We start from the raw sequence: 20,809 nt of genomic DNA, 5'->3' as shown, positions 1-20,809 counted from the left end.
TGGCAGGATGTGGGAAGCGACGGAGGTCATTAACGTGAGGCCAGAGCTGGTCAGGTTTGGGAGGAGAGTTCCCACCGCTCCCTCAGCGAAATAAATCGGCGGACTGCCTCCCTCTGCTAGCAGCCCTTATTAATTAGGCAGGTTATTAGAGAATCTGGAAGGAACTTACTTCTTTCCATCTTCTGCCAAGGACCTTTGTAATTCTAACAGACCTGTTCCCTTCAGTCGATTTCTTTTACTCACCAAGAGGCTTCGACAGTGGTGTTTTTTCCTACACAGTCCTGCCCAAAACATCAGTCGTGATGTAAAGAAGCTGAGGACGAGGTACAGACCTGTGCAACCAGTTTTCTGCTGCCCAACATCTCCTAGGATCATCTGCCTAAGGAAGGAGCATAAAGTCCTAGCAGATGTGACAGATCACCCATCTCCCCTTCTCCAGACCCGCTGGGCAGGTGTCAATGGCAGTGATGGGGAATACCCATGAATTTAGGGGCAAAGAAAAAGAACCGAGTTGACTTCTCATGTGACTCCAAGTAGGAGGATCAAAGCAGATGTCCCAGCTACAAACTACCTCCAGCTTATTGGAAAATGGATCTGAAATGAACATTTGCCACATGTGCTGGGCTTGCGCTGTATTTGGAAAGCTTGCCATACGTTAAACTGGAAAAATAAACTCTAGAGAGCTGAGAAAGGAAATGTTTGTATGAACTTGATCTTTCCCTCTTTTTATCTTAGCATGAGCAATGCAGTGGCTTCGCCTTCCTGCTGGGTTGGCCAAGGCCGAGCTGTGGAGATACAGCATCCCCAGGGTGCTCGGGGGCTTAACATCCCTTTTGGGATGTTTCCGTTTAAAGATGGACCTTGAAATCTGACAGCTGGATCCCTACATCTTAGTGGCTCAACATCTGGAGCAACAAGGCCAGTTCGCTGGGGTGACGTTGACCGGTAGCTAAAGGACCGGTCTGGTCATGTAGCCTTCAACGGGGGAAACACTGGCGTTACTCGCGTCACTGCGAGCATTAGCAGGGACTTCAGGTGGGACCTTCCTCCAGCCCACCTGTCCTCCAGCGGACCCTTGGAAAGGGACCCCACTGTTTGTATTACCTCCTGGGTCAGGAAGGAGCCCCGGGAGCGCTCTTACGCATTTCAGGCACATGGTGATGTGGCTGAATTCAGAATCACAACCACAGAGAAGGAAAGACCTTTATGGATTTTTTGTTTCAAATTTTTAGTTTGCTTATTGTGTCTAAGAAGTAGGTTCTCAACAGCAGGCAATCGACAAGCAATTTAATTTTAGTCTTAAATTTGGTATTTCTTGTATTTGTGATGTTCATTTGAGAAGTACGGATTAAACTAATTTTTCTTTTTTATTTTATGCTTCCTTCAGGGAGCGCATATGCTTCATTACCATCTCTTTTATATTAATAAAGACTCTTCAAACTAATAAAGCCTACCAAGCTGCATGTAACCTGAATGGGAATTCAATGAAAATGAACAAAAATTATATATAATTTTGGGGTGAGATAAAAGCTGGTAAGCCATGCTGGATTCGTAAAGATACTTTTTTGAAAGCCTAAGATGGGTGTTTATTTATGAGCAGGGCTAAGGGGACTTCCCCTCTCCTTTCCCTGTCAGCAGCAGCCATTGAAGATCCTGTTCATATTTCCACCACCACATGAAAACGCAATCCTCCTCATCTACCCTGTCTTTGAAGCTAACAGGTGTATTGAGGACACAAATTACTGTATTTGGGGAGTGGAGCTAATGTTGTTTCTATTTCTTCTATCCTGTAAGAATTTAGAAGTGGTAGATGACTGCCTCTCTTTTTTTTATTCACCCATAAGAAGAGCTGCTTTTCTGCTGTTCCGTTCCTGCCCACTTTTTCAACCTTGCATTAAACACTTGTCTCAGTAAATAAGATGAATACACTAATATGAGGAAATATGCTCTTTGTACCTCCTTTTTTTTTTTTTTTAATCTCTGTCTCTCTCTCTATATATATATACACACACACCTTATACCTAAAGGCTGTTGTTAGGAAAGATTCTTGTCAAACTACTTCAACAAAATCTGGTTTCTGCTGCTTTTTCTGTTGATCTGTTTGTCTCTTTAAAAATTTCCATCAGTAAACCTGAAAAAGATACTTTGATTTCAATTCTTTTTCTTCAGGTTTTAATATATGTTGCCATGGTTTCAAACAAAATGATGAACAGACTTCTAAAATGCAAGTGTTTTACTTAAAAGAAATCCAATTTGAGTTAAATATCCATTCTTTTGTAAATTAAGGTAAACAATTTTTACCCACTCTGATCCAGTTCAGTCCATTTTTGTAAATTCGCGAAGATGCACTTTTTTTTTTTTTCCTCATTTCCAAATTACTTCCAGGTTTGATCCCCTTGCACCAGAGCAGAGCTGAGGCACAATTAAGACAGCTGGAGAGGACTCCTTCTTCCCTTGCCTCCCCTTCCCATGTCCACGCAGTGCTGGAATGAGCAGTGACTGCAGCTCCATGTACCAGCAGGAACCAAAATTAGGCACGTGCTCCCAGGCTGCCCCAGCCCCGGGTTGCACCAGGCACTGCAGCCCCTACCAGCTGTTTTCCTCCTCAAACTCAGTTGCAAAGATGGTTTTAATTTAACTGCTTTTGCTCAGGCACCTTTCAGTTTTGTTTTGTGGTTTTTTTCTCATCGCTTGCCAACGGCACCGCATTCCTTTGACAATTTCTATAAATCTTCATCAGTTTTGGTAATCCGTAGTTAGTTTACCCTGTTTCTGACCTGCAGAGCTTTTAAATCAATGTTTCTTCCCGGGTGGCTGTCTCAGCCCTTCCTTGCAGCCCTGTCCCTGGATGCATCGGGAGCGCGGGGGCATATTTACTCTCACCCAGCAACATAGCCCCTTCCTGCACACAGCAACTGCACCAACTACCCTCATTTCTTGCCCTAAACTGGGCAGGGGTGCCACAGCCCAAGGATCCTAACAGGCCATTTAAAAAATATTCAGATATTCCTGTTTTCAAAGCTTTATATTTACCAGACCAATGAAAGGTGCTGCAACATTTGCCTGACTTGGAATCCTGCGATGCTGTTTTTCAGCATGCAAAGGGGCTTCTCCCTGACTAGCTGCATGCCTCGTTAGTATTAACAAGTCATCTACATGCTCTGAGAGGTGAAAAAATACCCCAGACTCACATCCAAGGACGTATTTTTCTCCCCACCTCCCTGCGCTGAATTTGCAAGAGTTACAAATAGCAAGTCCTAAAGGCTTGGGAGAGCTGCTGCAATGACAGGCTGGTTTGAGTTTCTTTAAATGTAAACCGAAATAAAGCATAGCACGAGGGAGAGAAGAGGGGGGGTGACAGCTATTGTTTTGCTTGTAGCGAGCAGTGTTCCTGCCACAGCATGGATGGTTTCTACTTCGTCAAGCACAGAGGACAATGCCAGGGAACATCAGTTGTCCCAGAGCAGGGGACTACCTAGAGGGGAGGAGGAAGAAGAATGCCACCAGCCACGGTGGTAATGGATGCTCCAGGACAGGAGACCGGCTGCTTCAGTGATTTTCCATCATCCCATCCCTCATGGTGATGAAACATCTTCTTTTTCTTTCCTTTTAAGAGCTTTCGCCTTCAGGCCTTTCAGAGATGCATGTGTATTTAACGGAAATAGAGCGAAGAGACACGGGTGTTTGTTCTCGAGGGGTGGGGAAACACGATGCTTCTTTTCTACCAGGATGATGAAACATCAAGGAAACCTCTTGCATGACTTTACTACAAAACACTCCAAGAGGAGAGGCCAGAGCTGTAGCTGAGGGAACGGCACCTGCTGAGCCGCACTGCAGAGCCCACAGGCGAGCATGGAGATAGGCATTTGCTATTGCAGCTCCCAGGATTTCTCCACAGAACTGCTCTGCACCACCGATGTCCTCTCCCTTTTTTATTTCTCCAGAATACTACTCCCCACCCCACTGCTGGGATTTGCCGTCACCGCTTTGGTGGCTGGCCGTGCCCTGAGAGGTCTCAGGATGGTGCTCAAAAGCAGGGGAAGAAAGCCACTCTCACCTTCCCCTTCCGAAAAGGCGCGCATGCTGAAAAAGGCCAGAGAAAGCACTGGGGGTGAGGACCCGGTCGTGAAAGGATGCCAGGAACGCTATGTTTTAGAGCTCAATTTTCTTCTCTTTTGAAACAACGCCGGGAAGGGAGCAACAGTGTGAGCCCTCTGCACGCAGGTGCCCCGGCTTCAGCAGATCAGATCAACGTGATCTTGTGTCAGCTGGAAATTTGCCCCTTTGGCTTAACGGGTGGATATTATATAAAACCAGTTGACACGTATCGACGTGCAAAATAATTCGGGAACCAAAGCTGCTGGGGTACCACAATCCCAGCAGCCTAACTCTGGAGCATTACCAAACAGGGAGCGGGGTGGGCGATCAGACCCACTGTCCTCTTTCCAAATGACACCTAAATTGGGGTTAAAAGTGCTTTACAAGGAACCCACTGTCCTCTTTCCAAATGACACCTAAATTAGGGTTAAAAGCAACAGTGCTTTACAAGGGTGGCAAAGGTGAGCTGGATTGGCAGAGGTGAGTTGGGGGGTGGGAGGAGGGAGGAGAGAGGATGGTGCTCCTTATTCTGCCCCCAAAGTGTGCTCTGGCTGTATGAATCGCCAAGGTAAGACATTGCCCACAGAATATAGAAATAGTCAAGCTATATTTGTTCTGCACATGTATTTGCTGAATTTCATGATTTTTTTCTCCCTTTCAGTTGCTTTGATTCTTGGTTTTCCGTTCTTAACTAAGGAGAAAAACATGAAAAAGCAATAACGTTTCCCATATGTCATTCATTTCAGCAGAAAAATAGATCTCATCCTCCACCAGAATTAAGTCCTTCTGCTTCCACGTGGGGTAAAAATGTTGTTTACCATGTGATTTCTTGCCATGGAGTGTTGGAATCAACGCAGAGTTTACATGCAGTAGCTCATACACATCACATAGCGCAGCAAGGTTTATGTGTCCGCTGCATGCATTTATGGCTTCATAGTAAGTGTAATTTAAAAATTAAAAATTAAAATTAAATTAAAATTAAACGTTAATTAAAAAAAAAAGTAGGGAGAAGAAAAGGGAGAAAGCAGAGGTTCTAGCAAGGAAGATGGTTTTACTGGTTGGTAGTATGGGTTTGGGACATTCAATGGCGGTTCAAGAAGCACCAAGTTAATTTTTAGAAAGCTTTTTAAGTCTCTACCTGAAAGCTGCTCTGCAGATAGCAGCTACTTACGATGTTAGAATGACAACTGCAAATACTTTTAAAACAAAATTGGTTTAAAGGCAACACTGCTGATCACAGGCCTGGGGTGCGGGAGCATCTACCTGGTTCCCTTCCCCCAAAAGAAAGCTGTGCTTCACTTTGTCCCTTTATTGTTGGTCCTACTTCTCCAGTAAATTAAAGCGCAGCTGTAAGTTGGCAAGTGCAGGATGCATCTTCTGGCTAGTCCAGTGCTATCAAATAATTTATGCAGTTGGCATCATCTTTATCTGCCTAAGCACCTTTCCTGTGTGAAACTGACTGGGACACATGCTGTGACACTGGAGTAACCTTTCTGCAGTAGTTACCAAATTTTCTAATGGAGTTAAGCTGACCAAATCTTCCTTAAATCAGTAACATTGAAAAAAAAGTAGCACTGTTCATTTTCAAAGTTAATGTCTGTATGAGAAAGCTGCTATCGTGAAGGTATAGTCATGCCTGCCTTCTGCTTATGGTCCAAGTGCTTATCCAACTTGCTCAGTGAACAGAGAAACCTGCCTGTGGCACCCTCTGCAATTCTTCTCAAGCACAAAGTGGGTTTAATCTCTTTTCGGGTAACCATTTCACTTATATGAATGCCAGCTCCTGTCTTTGTTAGCCCTGGCAGCTGAAGTGCGGGGCTTGGTAGGAGAGCATGACTTTCCCCCAGCCTCACTCAGTCCCTCACCAAAAGCATGGAGAGGTTTTTAGCCTGGCACGGGATGCAATTACATGGAAAAAGCAACTAGAATCTTAATGAAAGTATAATTTATTGAGAACTTCCATTTGGGAAGTGACTTGAAGGTCATGTTAAATGAACGACCCCGATATTCCTGAATTTCAGCTTTAAGCAATTTATGAGGTACTATGTCTCACTGTTAAGTCAAGCCCGCTCAGAAGTGGTGGTTAGTGGTCTCACCTGCTAATAAGGGAAAATAATAAGAAACTGGCCTAGCCATGAGAGTCGTACAACATGCGGATCTTGACTGTTCACTTACTAAGTCAAAACCCTAAAAAACGTAACAAGCTGCAGCTGAAAGCTTCTTAGTAAAAAAAATAAATTCAGATGACTTTTTAAGTCTGCTCTTTGCAAGATTTTTTTGGCAGGTCTGCTAGGCCAGTGGCAGTGTTAAGATAAAGCTGGATTCAAAGATGTAGTTTCTGATTAATAATAATAATAATACTTACTATTATTATTATTATTATTATTATTATTATTATTATTATTATTATTATTTAAAAAGGTTAGAGGGAAAGGTCACATATATTCACATAGCAAAATCTATCCGATGTTTGCCAAACCACTGCACATAGCTGTACCAGGCTAAAATCACCTGATCCCATCAGAACTACTGAAGCAAACTCCTGTATGGAAAGGCTCTGTGAAGCTCTTAATTGTCCATGATTAGACATAATCTCTTCCTCACCCACCCGAATTGCGAAGACATTTGCCAAGAAGCAGCTTACTGCATTAGGGATGTCTTTCAGGATGCCTTTGGGCCCTGCAAACACCAAAGTTCCAAGTGGCTTGCGCACAATCAATCCTTTCCAGAGCTCTCAGCGAGGGCAAACAGTCTCGTGTGAGGCTTGAAGGAGTCCTTCAAAGCAGCTGTTCAGAAATGCGTGAAGTATGAGGCACATTATATCCTCTTCCCACAGACTGAGAGCCAGATGTTCAAGTGGGTGTAAAGCAGCAGAGCCTTGGTGTGACTTTTTTGGGGGCCATGATGATTTACCAGCCAAGAATCTGGTCCTAAGTGTTTCAGCCAAGTGACTTCCCCGACCTCTGCTGCCAAAGGGCCCAGTTTTGTAATCTCTGGTCTAACATCCATCCCTCACTGACGCCCTGCGTGAGGTGAGGAGGGATGAAAAGTGCTCAGGATTTCTGGCTAAAGGTGCTGGAAAGAGAAATCTCTCAGGAGATTCCTGACACAGCTTCTCCAGGCTGGTTTGCTGAAGGGTTTCGGTTGTGGTGCACTTACATATTTTCCTTCCTATGTTTCTGCTGCTAGCAGTGTACGTCGCTTCTTTATATCGTTTCCTCCCAAAGCAAGTTCCCTTTTGCACCCCCTTAAGATCAGGAAATGAGAATATTCCTATGCAAAGGTGTTCCTGTACTTTTTTTTTCCCCCCTCCCTTCATAACTTGGGTCTTCCTGAAGCAGGGACGAGGATTAGTGTGGGGGGGAGGTATGGATTTCAGAATCAGGCCTTTTGGCCATTTTGATAGTGTCATGGGAGGAAAAACTGTTTCCCAGAACCAAACAATTTTATTGCATTCCAGAATCATGTGCAAAACAGGGATCCCATCTGTTTGACAGCATTTTTTTTTTGGTTCTGCCTGCCGCTCACCAGCGTAAGCAGTTCAACAAAGGAGCCTCAGTTTTCAGTGATTGATAAGGTTTTCTTCAAAATACAAGACACCAGTAAGAGGGGCTTCATAATAGTTCACACGTTTGTCAAGGTGTATTTTCTTAAATTCTTTCTTTGAATGGTAAGGCCACTGCAGAGTAGTAGAGTGCTACAGCAATCACTCCTAAATTAAGCCTTCTCTGAGATCACTTTTGCCAAGTCCTCTAAATCCGCAATAAATGAATACATAATAAAAACATTAACCTCAAAACTGATGGATTAAAATTGGGCTGAAATAGACTTCCTTATTTTTTTCCTTATTTTTTATTTGTGTTGAACAAAGGGTGCTTGAATGCAGCACTCTAGATTTAGGCCAGTTTACCAGAGTGATTCTGCAATAAAAAGATTATGAGATAAAAGAGAAAGGATTTAATTTATGGGATTCCTCTAACTGTGGGCTGGTGCCTGGGATTTTTATCATCACCATGAACATCAGCATGTTTTGCTTAGCAAGTATAATGAAGGGCTTCTGGAAATTCTAGGTAAGGTTTTTACAGTTGCTTAATTCTGTATATCTCAATTTCTAAGTGTCTGCTTTGAGTCACCTTAAAGTTCTTTTAATGATCTCCCCATCTGACTGTTCAAGATTCCCCTACCAGCTCTGGAAAATTTCATCCTTGTGCTTTTCCTGTCAGAATCTGATCTGAAAAATAAAATGCAATTTCAGGGGATGCTTGCCCATGGAAAGAGATCATTGTCTGGCTGGGAAGCCAGCCCTGACAGTGTGCGTGGTTTGCTTGCAGGCAGAGAGTGATGCTCACCAAGCCCAGTTTGCCCCAGCCCTTTCCCTGCAGTTAGAGGAGCCGGGGAATATTTGAGTGGCTCCCAAAGGACCCAGCTCATGCATTGTGGCAAGAGGGCTAGAAGAGAGATGTCTTCCAAGCCAGGGGCTGAAGTTGTTTTCTCCTTTCCTACGAAGGTTCAGAGGGAGGACAGGATATCTAGGGAGCCTCATTCTACCCTTTCCTGCCCAAAGTCCACCTGAGCCCCTCCGGTGCAGCAGCACAGCTCAGCAGCCGTGCCAGCTATTTCCTGTAGTCCTCCTGTACACATAGCTCTAGGATGCATCACCGGAGGGTGTCAGCAGCTTCCCTCATCTCTCACAAGGATCTCTTTCACAAGGCATAGGTATTACGGGTGTCATCCATTGCCTAGATTTTCCTGCTCTCTGGGATCTACCATGATGCAGGCAGTTCAGCGTGGGTGGCCTGTAGGGTGCAAGGGAGACAGGTCTGACTTCCACAACTTGGGTTCATCCATAGCTGCCAAGCATCACAAGGGCCAAGTGATGGGCATTGTCAGAGAGATACAACTCATGGGCAATTAAGAGTCATCCCTCGTCTGACTAATGACTGATGTCATAGAATCATAGAATACCAGGCTGGAAGGGCCCTCAGGGATCATCTGGTCAACCTTTCTAGGCAAGAACACAGTCTAAACAAGATGGCCCAGCACCCTGTCCAGCTGTGTCTTGAAAGTGTCCAATGTGGTGGAACCAACCACTCCCCTGGGGAGATTATTCCAATGGTTGACTGTTCTCGTTGTGAAAAATTTTCCTCTCATGTCCAGTCAGAATCTTCTCAGGATTAACTTGTACCCATTCCCCCTTGTCTTTTCCATGTGACTCCTCATGAAAAGGGAGTCTCCAACTTCTTTGTAGCCACACTTTAAATACTGGTAGATGGTGATGAGATCCCCTCTGAGCCTCCTTTTCTCAAGGCTGAACAAGCCCAGTTCTCTCAGCTTGTCCCCATATGACGGGCTTCCCAGTCCTTTGATCATCTTGGTGGCCCTTCTCTGGACCCTGTCCAGCCTGTCCACATCTTTTTTGTATAGCATATATGGGTATGGGTGCCTTTGGGAGTGCATCCATGGCAGGCCATGGCTGGCCCTTGGGTTTTTGAAAGGGGGCAGCCCGGGCTAGAAGTGGTCCCAGGGCACTGAGGTAGGGAGTAAGTAACAAATGTTGAAATTCCTCATAATTTTCATCTTTGTAAGAAAACTTAAGATTTTGCAGGGGCACGGTACGTGATCTGTTAATTTTATCAGCAACAGGTCAAAACGTGTTGATCTTCTGGCAGGTAGGAAGGCACTTAGTGGCTATGGAGGGGAGGCCAGGGGAGGGCTTGGGCTTCAGGACCAAGTAGCAGGTATAAGCTGAGCCCTCAGCTTTTTCATTTGTAAATCAGAATGAAAAAAAAATAGCTGTACCTCCGCATCATGAGGTTTGCGTGAGGCTTAATTAACTTGTGTTTATGACACCCTGCCGGAAAGGTGTTAAGATAATTAGAAACGTTACTCTTACCATCTGTTCATGCCCACTCTGCAGGGGCCACAACCCATGATTAAGATTTCTGGCAGATGTCACAACGCAAATGGTGATGACTAGGAAGTGGGAGTACGGTAACGAGGAGCCCGAGCAGCTCTCCTCCGTCCGAGAACAGGCACGCTCAAGTCCTCGCTGCCCTCCACATGCCCTCATGTCGGGTGAGGTCCCTCGGGGGGACCCAGCCCTACAGCACAGTGCCACCCGGCTCAGTGTCCAGGGGCCAAGGGAGCCTACGCTGAACCATGGTATTTTACGATTAACCTCTAAAAAGCAGACTAATCCGTTCCATGCCTTCTACCCTCACCGCAGGCAACTGCAGAGAGAGGCACTTGCCATTGGGAAGGATGTTTTATTGACGCCGTTAAGGAGTAGAGTGACATCATTTGAATTTTTTGGAACAATGGCCTTCTTCCCACAACTGCCTTGGCTTCTGTTCACTTTGCACTGGCGCCACGCGACTGGCTGGGATCTGACGTTACTCGCAATATTGGGTGCCAGGAGGAAGCAGTCCCTGGAGAGTGGGTGATAGGGAGGAGTCAGCAAAACGCTGATGGGTCCTGGCTGGTTTTTTGTCTGTCGGGGGGGATGGTGGTATTTGGTTTTGGCCTGCTCCATATTTCAGACTTGTAACTTATTAGGAAAATGCCTGCCTGCAGAGCAGGGATCAGGCTTCATGGTATTTGAGGTGCTGGAGGTAGTGACACACATGGATGGGAGAGAGCCAAAGTCGAGTACTGTAGGTAAGGGCTGGAAGCTCACTGGACTGGCGTCAGGCTGAAGGACAGAAATAAGCCAGGATCCTACAAATAAAAACTTCCCTCATTACCCTCTTTCCTCTCCAGAGCAGGTCAGTCCTTTTGCACCAAGGTGAATCTTGGTTTTCCTGCCCTTCCCCTGCTGCTTCCTTTAAGTTCCTCGGCCTCCTTTGCTTCACTTCATTCCTCCTCCTCAGCCAGACACTTCTTTCTTCTGGTGCAACCTGGAGCTCTTTCCCATCAAACCTGGGGTTCCTGCTGTTCATGGGAGTGATGGGCATCCTAACCCATTTGGAAAAAATTAGATGCATGTCGGTGGTGATGTCGGAAGTCCCCTGCTCCACAAACTGCTGAGCAAATATCATCTGCACAAATACAATCTTTTTTCTTAAATCCTGCTAACCTTAATAATTTCCAAATGAAAGATCACACAATTTATTTATTTTAAATATGGAGAAGAGGTACATTCCCCAGCCTCTTCCTTGGCAGTGGTGGAGCTGTTTTGCCTGAAACAAACAATACAAAATAATGCCAAACAACCCCCTCCAAACCACAAAAATCCCAAACCGAAATCAACTCACAACAAGACTAAACTAGCCTGAGGTAGGCACCCAGGGAAGATTTCAGCTCGCTCGCTTTCGGCGATGCCATAAGAAAGCAATGGCAGGACCTCATGCCAGGAAACATCAGGCAACCGGAACCCGAGGCGTGCTGCCCATCTTGCCCGCTGCAGCTGGCCTGGACGCTCGGCAGCCCATAATTCCGGCTGGCAAGCTTGCACCTGAAAAGCAGCTCCAGCGACTTTTTTTTTTTTTCCCCCTTAATGCAAAGCAGTACAAAATATGTGAGGCAGTAAGGACTATGTGAAGCCGTGTGGGTAACCACTGTGCAGAGACTTAGTACCAGTTTCTAAGCCAACAGTCTCCTGGGGCATTAGTTCAACACTCGTTGGTAGTCCAAAAGACAAATCAGCTCTTGGGTTTATCAGGTGGGGAGGGGCAAAGCTTCACCACTGCCTTTATAACCCCATGTGAGCATCTCTCTTGAATACCTGGATTGTGCTTCCTTAGGAAGGTTACAGTTTACTAAATAGCCACAAGCAAAGCAAGCACAAAATATGCTTTAGTTGTATGCTAGTCTTCTTTTTTCAGAAAAACTATGAAATCTGGAGTGATGTGCAGCATGTTTTAAGTTATATTGCAAAGCTTCTTCAAAACCACTTCTTAGGAAAACAATAATTCTTGGGGAAAAGTGCCATCTAAAAATTAATACTGATAAAACCTAAGTTTTTCTTCCTGGGGATTCTCGGGGGAAATGTATAGGTTTGCTATTTCAAATTATTTTCAGAAAATGTGATACCAGTTGTAGGTGTTTTGGAAAGAGATTAAGTGAAGGAGTAGGTGACAGGCATAAATATAAAGTGAACCCTGTGTCACCGAGCTTGCCATGTGTGATTCGAATTCTCCCAAGAAGATAACTTGCAACCTGTTTTTTTTTAAGCCAGCCACCGGATTTCAGGAGCAGGACTCCCAGCTTAAGTCAGCTTCAAGGTGGATGAGCGAAGAATGTTCCTGGAAAAGAAGGAGGGAAAAACAAATCTCCAAAGGTATCTTTTCCCTTTAATGCACTGCCAAGGGTTTTCTTGTAACAGGAAGAGTCAGTTCACAAGGATGGTAAGCCAGGGTTTGGGCCTCAGACATAGTAGCAGGAAAGTTAAAACATGTGAAATTATGCTGCTAATGAGCCTAAGACAATTGGCAAGTCATTATCTCCCGTCAGAGAAGCTGGAAAAGCAGTGTGAGGAAGAAGAGCCTGCACTGCCCGCAGGACAATTTTGGCTGCTAATGAACCTGTATGAATGAATGCACATCAAATTCAGGCCAAGAGTCCTCCTTATTTGTTTATTGCTTCCTGTAGGAATTTGTCCAAAGCTGCTTAGTACACTGCTTTCTCTCACCTTCAAGTTTTAGCCAGTATCATCCCACCTTTGAATAAAGGACCTCAGATCTGTTGCTGATGGAAATGAGTAGCTTTAGACAACTGCATTTTTCAGATCCCCCATGTTCTGCCTCCTCTGCTGTCCAAAATTGCTCCATTGTGAGGTTGCTGACAGCACCACAGTGACCCCCATGGCTGGGCACAGCTGAGGAGCTGCTTTACCTCGCCATTCCCCAAGGTCGTTCTTCTCCACACGGCAGCCTGTGCAACCTCGATTCAGTTGCTTGTTTCCCCAGCTGGGGTTAACCTGGTGACTTTGTGATATGAGTATGCTTCCTCCTAGAAAAGAAAGCCATAGGGCTGGGGTTTTTTTCCCCCCTTTTCACTGACAATGTGTGTTTGCAACTTTCGGATTAAGAGCATCCTCTGGTTTAGGACTGAGCTTTTCTGTTATTATTAGCATGTCTGTGTTGGTATTTTGTTCATGACTGACTGCAAACTGTTTTTCAGCTCTTTCTTGTCTTCCCCAGCACCCATTGTAGGACATCCGACTGGACTGTATTCACCTCCTCAGATTTCAGACTGAGCCTTTGATACCAGGCCCCACGCCATGATAAGATTTGCCTTTAAGAACATACCACCCCAAACTTCGTAATCTCTTCTCCATCTGCATTTACACATCATCTTGTCATTGCCTGATAAAAGATTTTCTTTCCTTCAGGCCGTAGACCACTTACTCTCCAAATGCCTTGTGTTCATTTCACCAAGTCCTAATAATTTCTGACTGTTTTTCCCATTTCCCTACCTATTTGGGCAATCTGCTATAAAGCACTCCCAATTCTGTTTTTAAGAGGAAGGCAAAGCTCTCTTGTGGTTAGCATATTGCCTTGTTTTAGCACTTTTATGTTAACCTACATTAGGTCCACCACGGAATGATTAACTGTCACTCCAGCTTCCCTACCTGTTAGAAGATGGCAAGCCCGTATTTCCCAGTGGAGAACAGGAAAGATATCCAGGGCTCCCAGTGAGGATGAGGGACCTCTTGGTAGGCAGTGAAGCCTGCCCTGGCATTATGCTGGGTTTTATATGTAACAGGATTACAAATTTCACTGACCTTTGTCAGGTATTTCACCCTTGACAGGACAGAGGAAAGCACCCTTACACCCAAGAGACCCAACATTCAATATTCAGTGTGTAGGGGAAGAGAAGATTCAGCTTGGCTTCCTGGAGCAGAAGCTCATGTGGCATAGCTGTTTATTTCCAGTGGCAAAGAGGGAAGAGCTCTTCATTTTTCAGAGCTTAAGGAAAAAATGAAGCTGACAAAGGAGGGAAGAAATTATGGAGATGAAGTAGTCAGAAAAACTTCTTTCGCATCCAAATAAAATATGCAGGCATAGTATATTTTTCCTAAGAGAACCTGATATGAAAAATGTTATCATTGCTGGGCTATGGGAAAGGAAGCATTTTGCCTCCCCATCTCAGTTTGGTTTCAGCAGATAGGCAGAGCCAAAGCTGCCTTGCACAGCTCACAGAAGATGAATTTTCTTATCTTAAAACTGATGTTTTCCAACTGGAGCCTGAATCCTGACCATATGAAGGCACCTGTGTACCCAGGGAAGCAAAGCGCCCGCAGAGCTGTGATGCCAGCTGTGTACCATCGAAGCCAAGTGAACTTTGGTTCCTGAGTTCAGGAAAAAGTTTTATGGGTTGCCTGGGGACTGCATGTGCTTGGTACTTCATACAAAGGGCTCATTTCTTAAGGGTGTTCAAAGTAGAGTCCCATGAAGGGCTGACTGAAAGACAAGGGAGTGAAATGTATGCAGTCTTTGGATGACACCAAGTTTGTGCTGCCCAGCTCTGGGAGCAAACAGCACGAGGCTGGGATTCAGGGTGGGACTGACAAGCCGAGCTTCGGCGAGCAGCAGGAAGAGGACCTTGGTTTACTAGCCGGGGCATGCCACCACTAACGAGGCACGCCACCACTAACGAGGCCAGGGACCGTTCCCAGGAGGCAGAACTTGCTTGTCCTGCTGTTAAACAATTGTTTAGTACAACTGTGTACAATTGTGTACACAACAATTGTGAAGTATTGTTAAACTGTTAGCATAGCTCCTGCCAAAGAGCATCTTCCAAAGAGCTGCTGGCCCAAGGACCATTCCCAGAAGGCAGCTTGGGTTTAGGCACGCTCTTTGGGGGGTAGGAGGGGTTAAATAGATGGTCATGGCACACCTAATGCCAGGCACAATGAATTTACTTGCACAGACATAGCTACAACTTGTACGGAGGAGAAGGTAACAGAGCTTGATTTGAGTGTTCCTGCACAACCTATTTGAGAACAGGCAACGATTTTAAAAAGGGGCTTTACCAAGCCGTAACAAATGCCTGCAGCGATGCTCTGGACAATAGCAACCCATGAAGGGCTGCAGGTGCTCTCCTCTGCTTCCCTGTCAAAACTCACACAAATAAGTGAGGAGCTGTCAGCCGGGGGATGGCCAAGCTCCGAAGAGGTACTCGCTCCATGCCAGGGAGTGTGGATACAAAGCTCTGGCTTTGTGGAAGAGAAGAAAGCAACATCACACATTACTAATCCTGTATTTAATAAAGATTTTTTTTTTTTCTTACTATTGAGTTAAAAACATTCATGCAGACAATTCTTTTGTGTTGTAAACATTTGCTTCTGGTAGATTAACTTGGTTGTTGCCCTATTTGTCACGCTGGTACTTGAGAAACTGAAAGCGGAAATGAGTAGAAAACAAAGGGAAACAGCTGAGCTTGTGTTCCCCCTCCGAAGTAAGTAAATCAAAAGCAAATGAATAGCACAGATAGCGGAATTGATAATTATAAGACTACATAGGATCCTTCCAAAATGTGGAACAAAATGAGCTGCGCTCTCAGTCTGCCTGTTGCTTATGCTGTTCTTGTTTAAATGTCATTGAAATAACAGCGTGCCAAGAAATATAAACTGCAAACACAGCATTTTAATAAACGCAAAGTGAAATAAAACAAGCCAGAACAGATCTGTTGGCTCTGGCAGTTTTTTGTTTGCAAGATGGGGAGGTTGGAGGTGGGGGGCACGCACGGAGGGTATTTCTTACACGTTTGCCTGGTGCTGGTTAACAGGGGCAACATTAAAAACTTTCTGTACTTATTACAGGCTATAATCTTCACATTTAGGGCCTTGTACTGCTCTCAATCTAGTCACACAATGCACACTAAGGAGTATAGAAAGCCCTGAGGAGTTTGTGTAATAGATTCTAGTAGCATCTAAGAAACAAAAAATCTTCTTAACTGTGCCCAAACTGCCTTTTCTCACATTTTGCAGAAGGACCTTGGGTACTAATGGATTTTGCAATCATATAATCTGTTGTTCTTTAAGAGGGTTCATAATCTGTTGTTCTTTAAGAGTGTTCATGTAAATATAGGCTTAAAGCAGATCAATTAATAGATCTGATTAGTTGACTAGCCAGATACAGCGTAGAAATGTTAAGAACCTCACAAATGTGAAGAAAGCTGAGTGACACCCTTCCCTCCCCCCAAAACTAGCCATAGACCCATCATTTTCCCTACCACATGCTCCACTGTTTGGCAGTGCCTTGGTTAGCAGCAGCACCACCTCTGAACTCGCGTTACTCAGTTTTACTTCTGCTTTGCTCAGCTAAAATCCCCATGAACTTCTGAGCTCGAGCTCCCACTTTGGATGTCAAGGAATGGAGTCTTTTCCAACACATGGGCAAACTCTTGCAGCCGCAGTGGCTCCCCTTTCCCTAATCACAAATGTCATGAGCATGACCGTCCTGTGCTGGTGCAGACATGAGGGCCTCGTGGTTGGGAAGAGGGGGAGTGGCTGGAAGAGCTTCCCTCTAGGCAAAAGCACAACCAGCACCAGGCTGGGGGTGGTGAGGGCTCAGGGACTCCAGCTCCGCTCCCTGCCCCACACAGCAAGATGGTCCCCAGAGCTGCACCGCCCTGGCCCGGGCCCTGGCCCTGGCCCTCCTTCCTCCCCTCTGAGCAAGCTCCCGCCTGACTTTTTAGAAAATTAATGCTAAGTAGAAAATGATGAAAGCATATTACCTGTAAATTACCTGATTAATCATATTCTCTCTCTTGGGACCTATTACGCTCCCGAGCCTGCAACTTAGTCATCCTTGCAGGCAAGCTCTCCCCATTTCCCTGTTTTGTCCACCAGGTTCATCCAGATTATTTGCTAATTTCTTCGATTTCCTCCAAGCTAGCAGTTCAGTCCTTCCAGGCACTCAGCCCTCCAAGCTCTCTCCAGGAAAGTAATTAAGCACATGCTTGACTTTAAGCATGCAAATCTGATGGCAATTAGGAAAAGAGCAGGCTCTATAGCACTCTCTTTTTTTTTTTTTGCTGGCAATTCCTTAGGTAAGTGGGATGAACTGTTCTCTAGAGACGCTCACCTCTCTCCATTGACTTATGAGGAAATCCTGACAACCTGTACACCAGCAAAGGCAGTCTGAATATACCAGCCAAGACATAGCATGTGCATCCCTTGACTAGGGTATTTTTACTCACATGGAAGATAAGTCAAATGCTATTTTTAGCATCCTTTATTGATTCCTGTATAATTTCCCTTGCTCTTCCTGTGGAATTTCCTTCCTTTCCAGTATTTGAAGTAGCACATCAATTCCTATTATGTGTCAAACCCGACTTTTTTTTCTCAAGCCTCAGCATGATGCGGAAACTCTTAAACACAAAGTCTTCCTGTAATTTAAACACCCAACTGTATGTGCAATTCAAATAAGATGTGGTGAGTACTAACGAAGTTACCCCTGGGCTCAGCGGATAGTACAACTTTCTGGAGTATTTGTGGGAGGGTGGATATAGACCCACAAAATACTTTATCTTGCTAGAGAAAAGAAGGAACATCTCAATGAAGGCTAAACTCTAAATGGCTTTGGCTCTGCTGACTCTGTAACATCCCTTTTGTGGCTCTGCCTTTATTCTGCCCTTCTGAAAATTGCGGAAGAAAAGCAGTTATTCACAATTTAATCACACTAGCTCTCAAGCAAGCTGTCTCTCTAGCCCCCGGAAACCTCTTGGAGGAGTTGCTCCTTTTAAAACACTTCCACCACCACAAAGAAAGAATTGATGTTGAAATCTAGCCAAAGTAATAGAGGTTGCCTGGCCATTAATTAGGAAAGTCAGATTTAAAGACGAAAGCTAAGCATCAAGTGCCAGCACCTACTGTACCTTGATGAATAAAATCAGGCCATGAAGAGCATACATGTATTTTCAGCCTCAGCCTTGGCCATCAGAGGGTTTTAGACTAAGATCTGTCTGTGTGTGTTTATCCATAAAGCACAGAGGGAAGCAAGTGCTATGCAGTTTGCTCATTACCTATTTTTTCCTCATGCATTTGGTATTGGTATGCCAGCCTTTGTCTCAAGATGTAGCAAACCCTATCAATTTTGCATGGGATAACAGCAGACAGAAAGGACCTTGATTGTTTCTGCATCTTAAGCACAAATAGCAGGAATCTCTATTGCTTCCACCACAGGTTTTAGGGCCACATTTTTAAGAAGCATCCAGCCCTATAAAAATGTCAAGGGACACCGAATAGGACTAAAAAAAAAGCTAAGCTAGTTTCTTTGCTTCTACTAAGTATGAAATCTTCAGCCGTAATCTCTTAGAGCTACACGCTAAACTCTCATTGCAGAAACTGTGAGCAAAAGCATTGGACACAACAGCATTGAAGCACAGGGACCCGCCGCCTCCTCAGGATTCACAATCTACCACGTGTGTGTGCACGAGAGGGAGATAGATGAGCGGAGGAAGATTTAGATATCTATGCTACACGTGTACAACAGGGAAGCCAGCTACGGGGCTTGATGCTCTGAATTGATAGCTCTTCCACTCTGGGCAAAATCCTCCCCTACACTGCCATATTTAGGAAATGATGGAGTAACCGAAGCAATGATGCTTGTGACCCTGCTGTGCTTCCCAACAAATACTACTTCTTGACCGCCACTGATAAGGGCACTCCAGGTCCATGCCAAGGTGCTCAGTAAAACAAGGGGCTTCTTTTGGCTTCCCACTGCCCAGGTTTGGCGACACAAGCGTGGAGCCAATACACACCAAAGAAAGGAAAGGGGTCATTTTTTTCCTCCTGAGGGTATCATGACAAAGTATGGGAAAGCTGGGTGAGCTTTTCAGTAAAGCTGTTTTCTGTCCAGTTCAGGTGAGCCCTGTGGGGATGTATGAACCCCAAAAGGCTTTGAAGGAGGCTTGAAGGGGTCAGTGGGGGCAAACTGGTACACTCAAAGTCACAGAAGAGTTTTCTGTCCTCCTATCTAGGTGATCTTTGGGGTTTTGAATGCCTATACCAGATGTTTAACAAATAATTCACAGGATGCAATATTTTTATCATTTTCTTCTAAACTCTGAGTAGTTTTAAATGCTTCATGAAACTTAAGTAAAAGCTAAACTCAACAACTGCTACGCAGCTTGCTCAAAAATTTAGCTGTCTACCTTGCTTCACAGTTCTGAGATGCTTTAGATGAATGTTCTTGTGCAATACTAGCCCTGGCTTCCACGGTGTGCATTAGGACTGTTATAAACAAGTTGCGAATTACATGGGCCTGACATGGTATTTATGAAAAGATCATATTTGCTCCTTTGAAATAGCCACCCAGCAGAAAGCCTGGCTCTTGCACAAAGGCATTTATTCGGTGCATCCTGTTTAAAGGTCAGGAAAGAAAACTTAGAAGATGGGTAATTGCAAAACTGGTTCTGGAAATGTGCTCTTATCTCCTTGACAAGAGGGGAATGCCAAGAAGGCAGCGAGGTGAGCTAAAGCAGGCTGGGGAAGATGCAAATTCCAGGACCCTCACGTAGGCAGATGTTACGAAAGGAATTCCTCCTGTCTTTGCCAGCTCTGAGGAGCTCTGCGCCGTCTCCGGCCAGCAGCAGAGGCATCCAAGGGAGGAAAGAGCCATACACCATTTACCCCACCTGCCAATTTTTTGCAAGAGTGGGAACAGGGAGGAAAAAATAATTCTCTATTTTAACATGGCATTTGGGCTACCCTGTTTTGGTATGGACTACCCTTTTAAATCCCAAATCAACCTTCCTAATCAGACATGAAATCTGATCTGGCAGACATTTCAATGCCAGATCCTCTCTTCTGTTGACTCCTCTTCTGTTGTGGATTTAAGGAGATTTTTTTGACCAATGTTGCTGTTGATTTCAAATAGATGCTTGGCCTATCTGGCAAATAATAACTTTAAAAATAACCTAGGGTTATTCTACTCCCTCTTCCTTGGGAATTTTTCTCTGAGATTGGTATTACTATGTTTTGCCTATTCCAGCACTTTCTATCCCCATTCTCACAGATCCCCAAGTTATGTCCATGAAGCACTTGTTGTGCTTTGTTACATGATGGTGAAGAGTGGCATTTAGCTCTGTAACGTATGGAAGCACCTAACTATTAGCACACCTCTCCTTGACTTTGTTGACGCTTACAGCCTCTGCTGAGTAGAGCACCATTGGACACCCAAAGCACAAGCCTTTTTGCCCTGTGGCTGGGCTTGTACTGATGCCTTGAAGGGCTCAGAGTGGTCCATCACCAAGTGCAGTGCAAGCTTTGAAACTGGGCTCTCTGGGGCAACTCCAAATCAGGCATCACGGTGCAGGAGGGAAGGATGTGCCCTCAGTAAATTTGCAGACGACACCAAACTGGGTGGCAGTGTTGATCTGCTTGAGGGGAGGAGGGCTCTGCAGAGAGACCTGGACAGGCTGGATCAATGGGCCGAGGCCAACTGTATGAGGTTCAACAAGGCCAAGTGCCGGGTCCTGCACTTTGGTCACAACAACCCCATGCAGCACTACAGGCTTGGGGAAGAGTGGCTGGAAAGCTGCCTGGTGGAAAAGGACTTGGGGGTACTGGTTGATAGCTGGCTGAATATGAGCCAGCAGTGTGCCCAGGTGGCCAAGAAGGCCAATGGCATCCTGGCCTATATCAGAAATAGTGTGACCAGTAGGAGTAGGGAAGTGATCGTGCCCCTGTACTCGGTGCTGGTGAGGCCGCACCTTGAATACTGTGTCCAGTTTTGGGCCCCTCACTACAAGAAAGATGTTG

General features: G+C 45.1%; 1 protein-coding gene across 1 annotated transcript in view; it reads right to left on the bottom strand.

Annotated features, from left to right (window-relative positions):
• LOC104130451 (partitioning defective 6 homolog gamma) overlaps window positions 1-10,168 on the bottom strand; it is a 78,484-nt gene extending 68,316 nt beyond the window's left edge. The window contains exon 1 of the mRNA XM_035898990.1: window positions 9,992-10,168. Coding sequence (XP_035754883.1) covers window positions 9,992-10,168 — 177 coding nt within the window. The remainder of the gene's footprint in view (window positions 1-9,991) is intronic.
• Window positions 10,169-20,809: the final 10,641 nt, after the last annotated feature.

Source organism: Egretta garzetta, unplaced genomic scaffold, assembly GCF_000687185.1.
Source record: "Egretta garzetta isolate BGI_Z169 unplaced genomic scaffold, ASM68718v1 scaffold88, whole genome shotgun sequence".
In the NCBI taxonomy this organism is placed as follows: domain Eukaryota; kingdom Metazoa; phylum Chordata; class Aves; order Pelecaniformes; family Ardeidae; genus Egretta; species Egretta garzetta.
The sequence above is the reverse complement of the archived record's forward strand: the minus strand, read 5'-3'. Positions and strand labels throughout refer to the sequence as shown.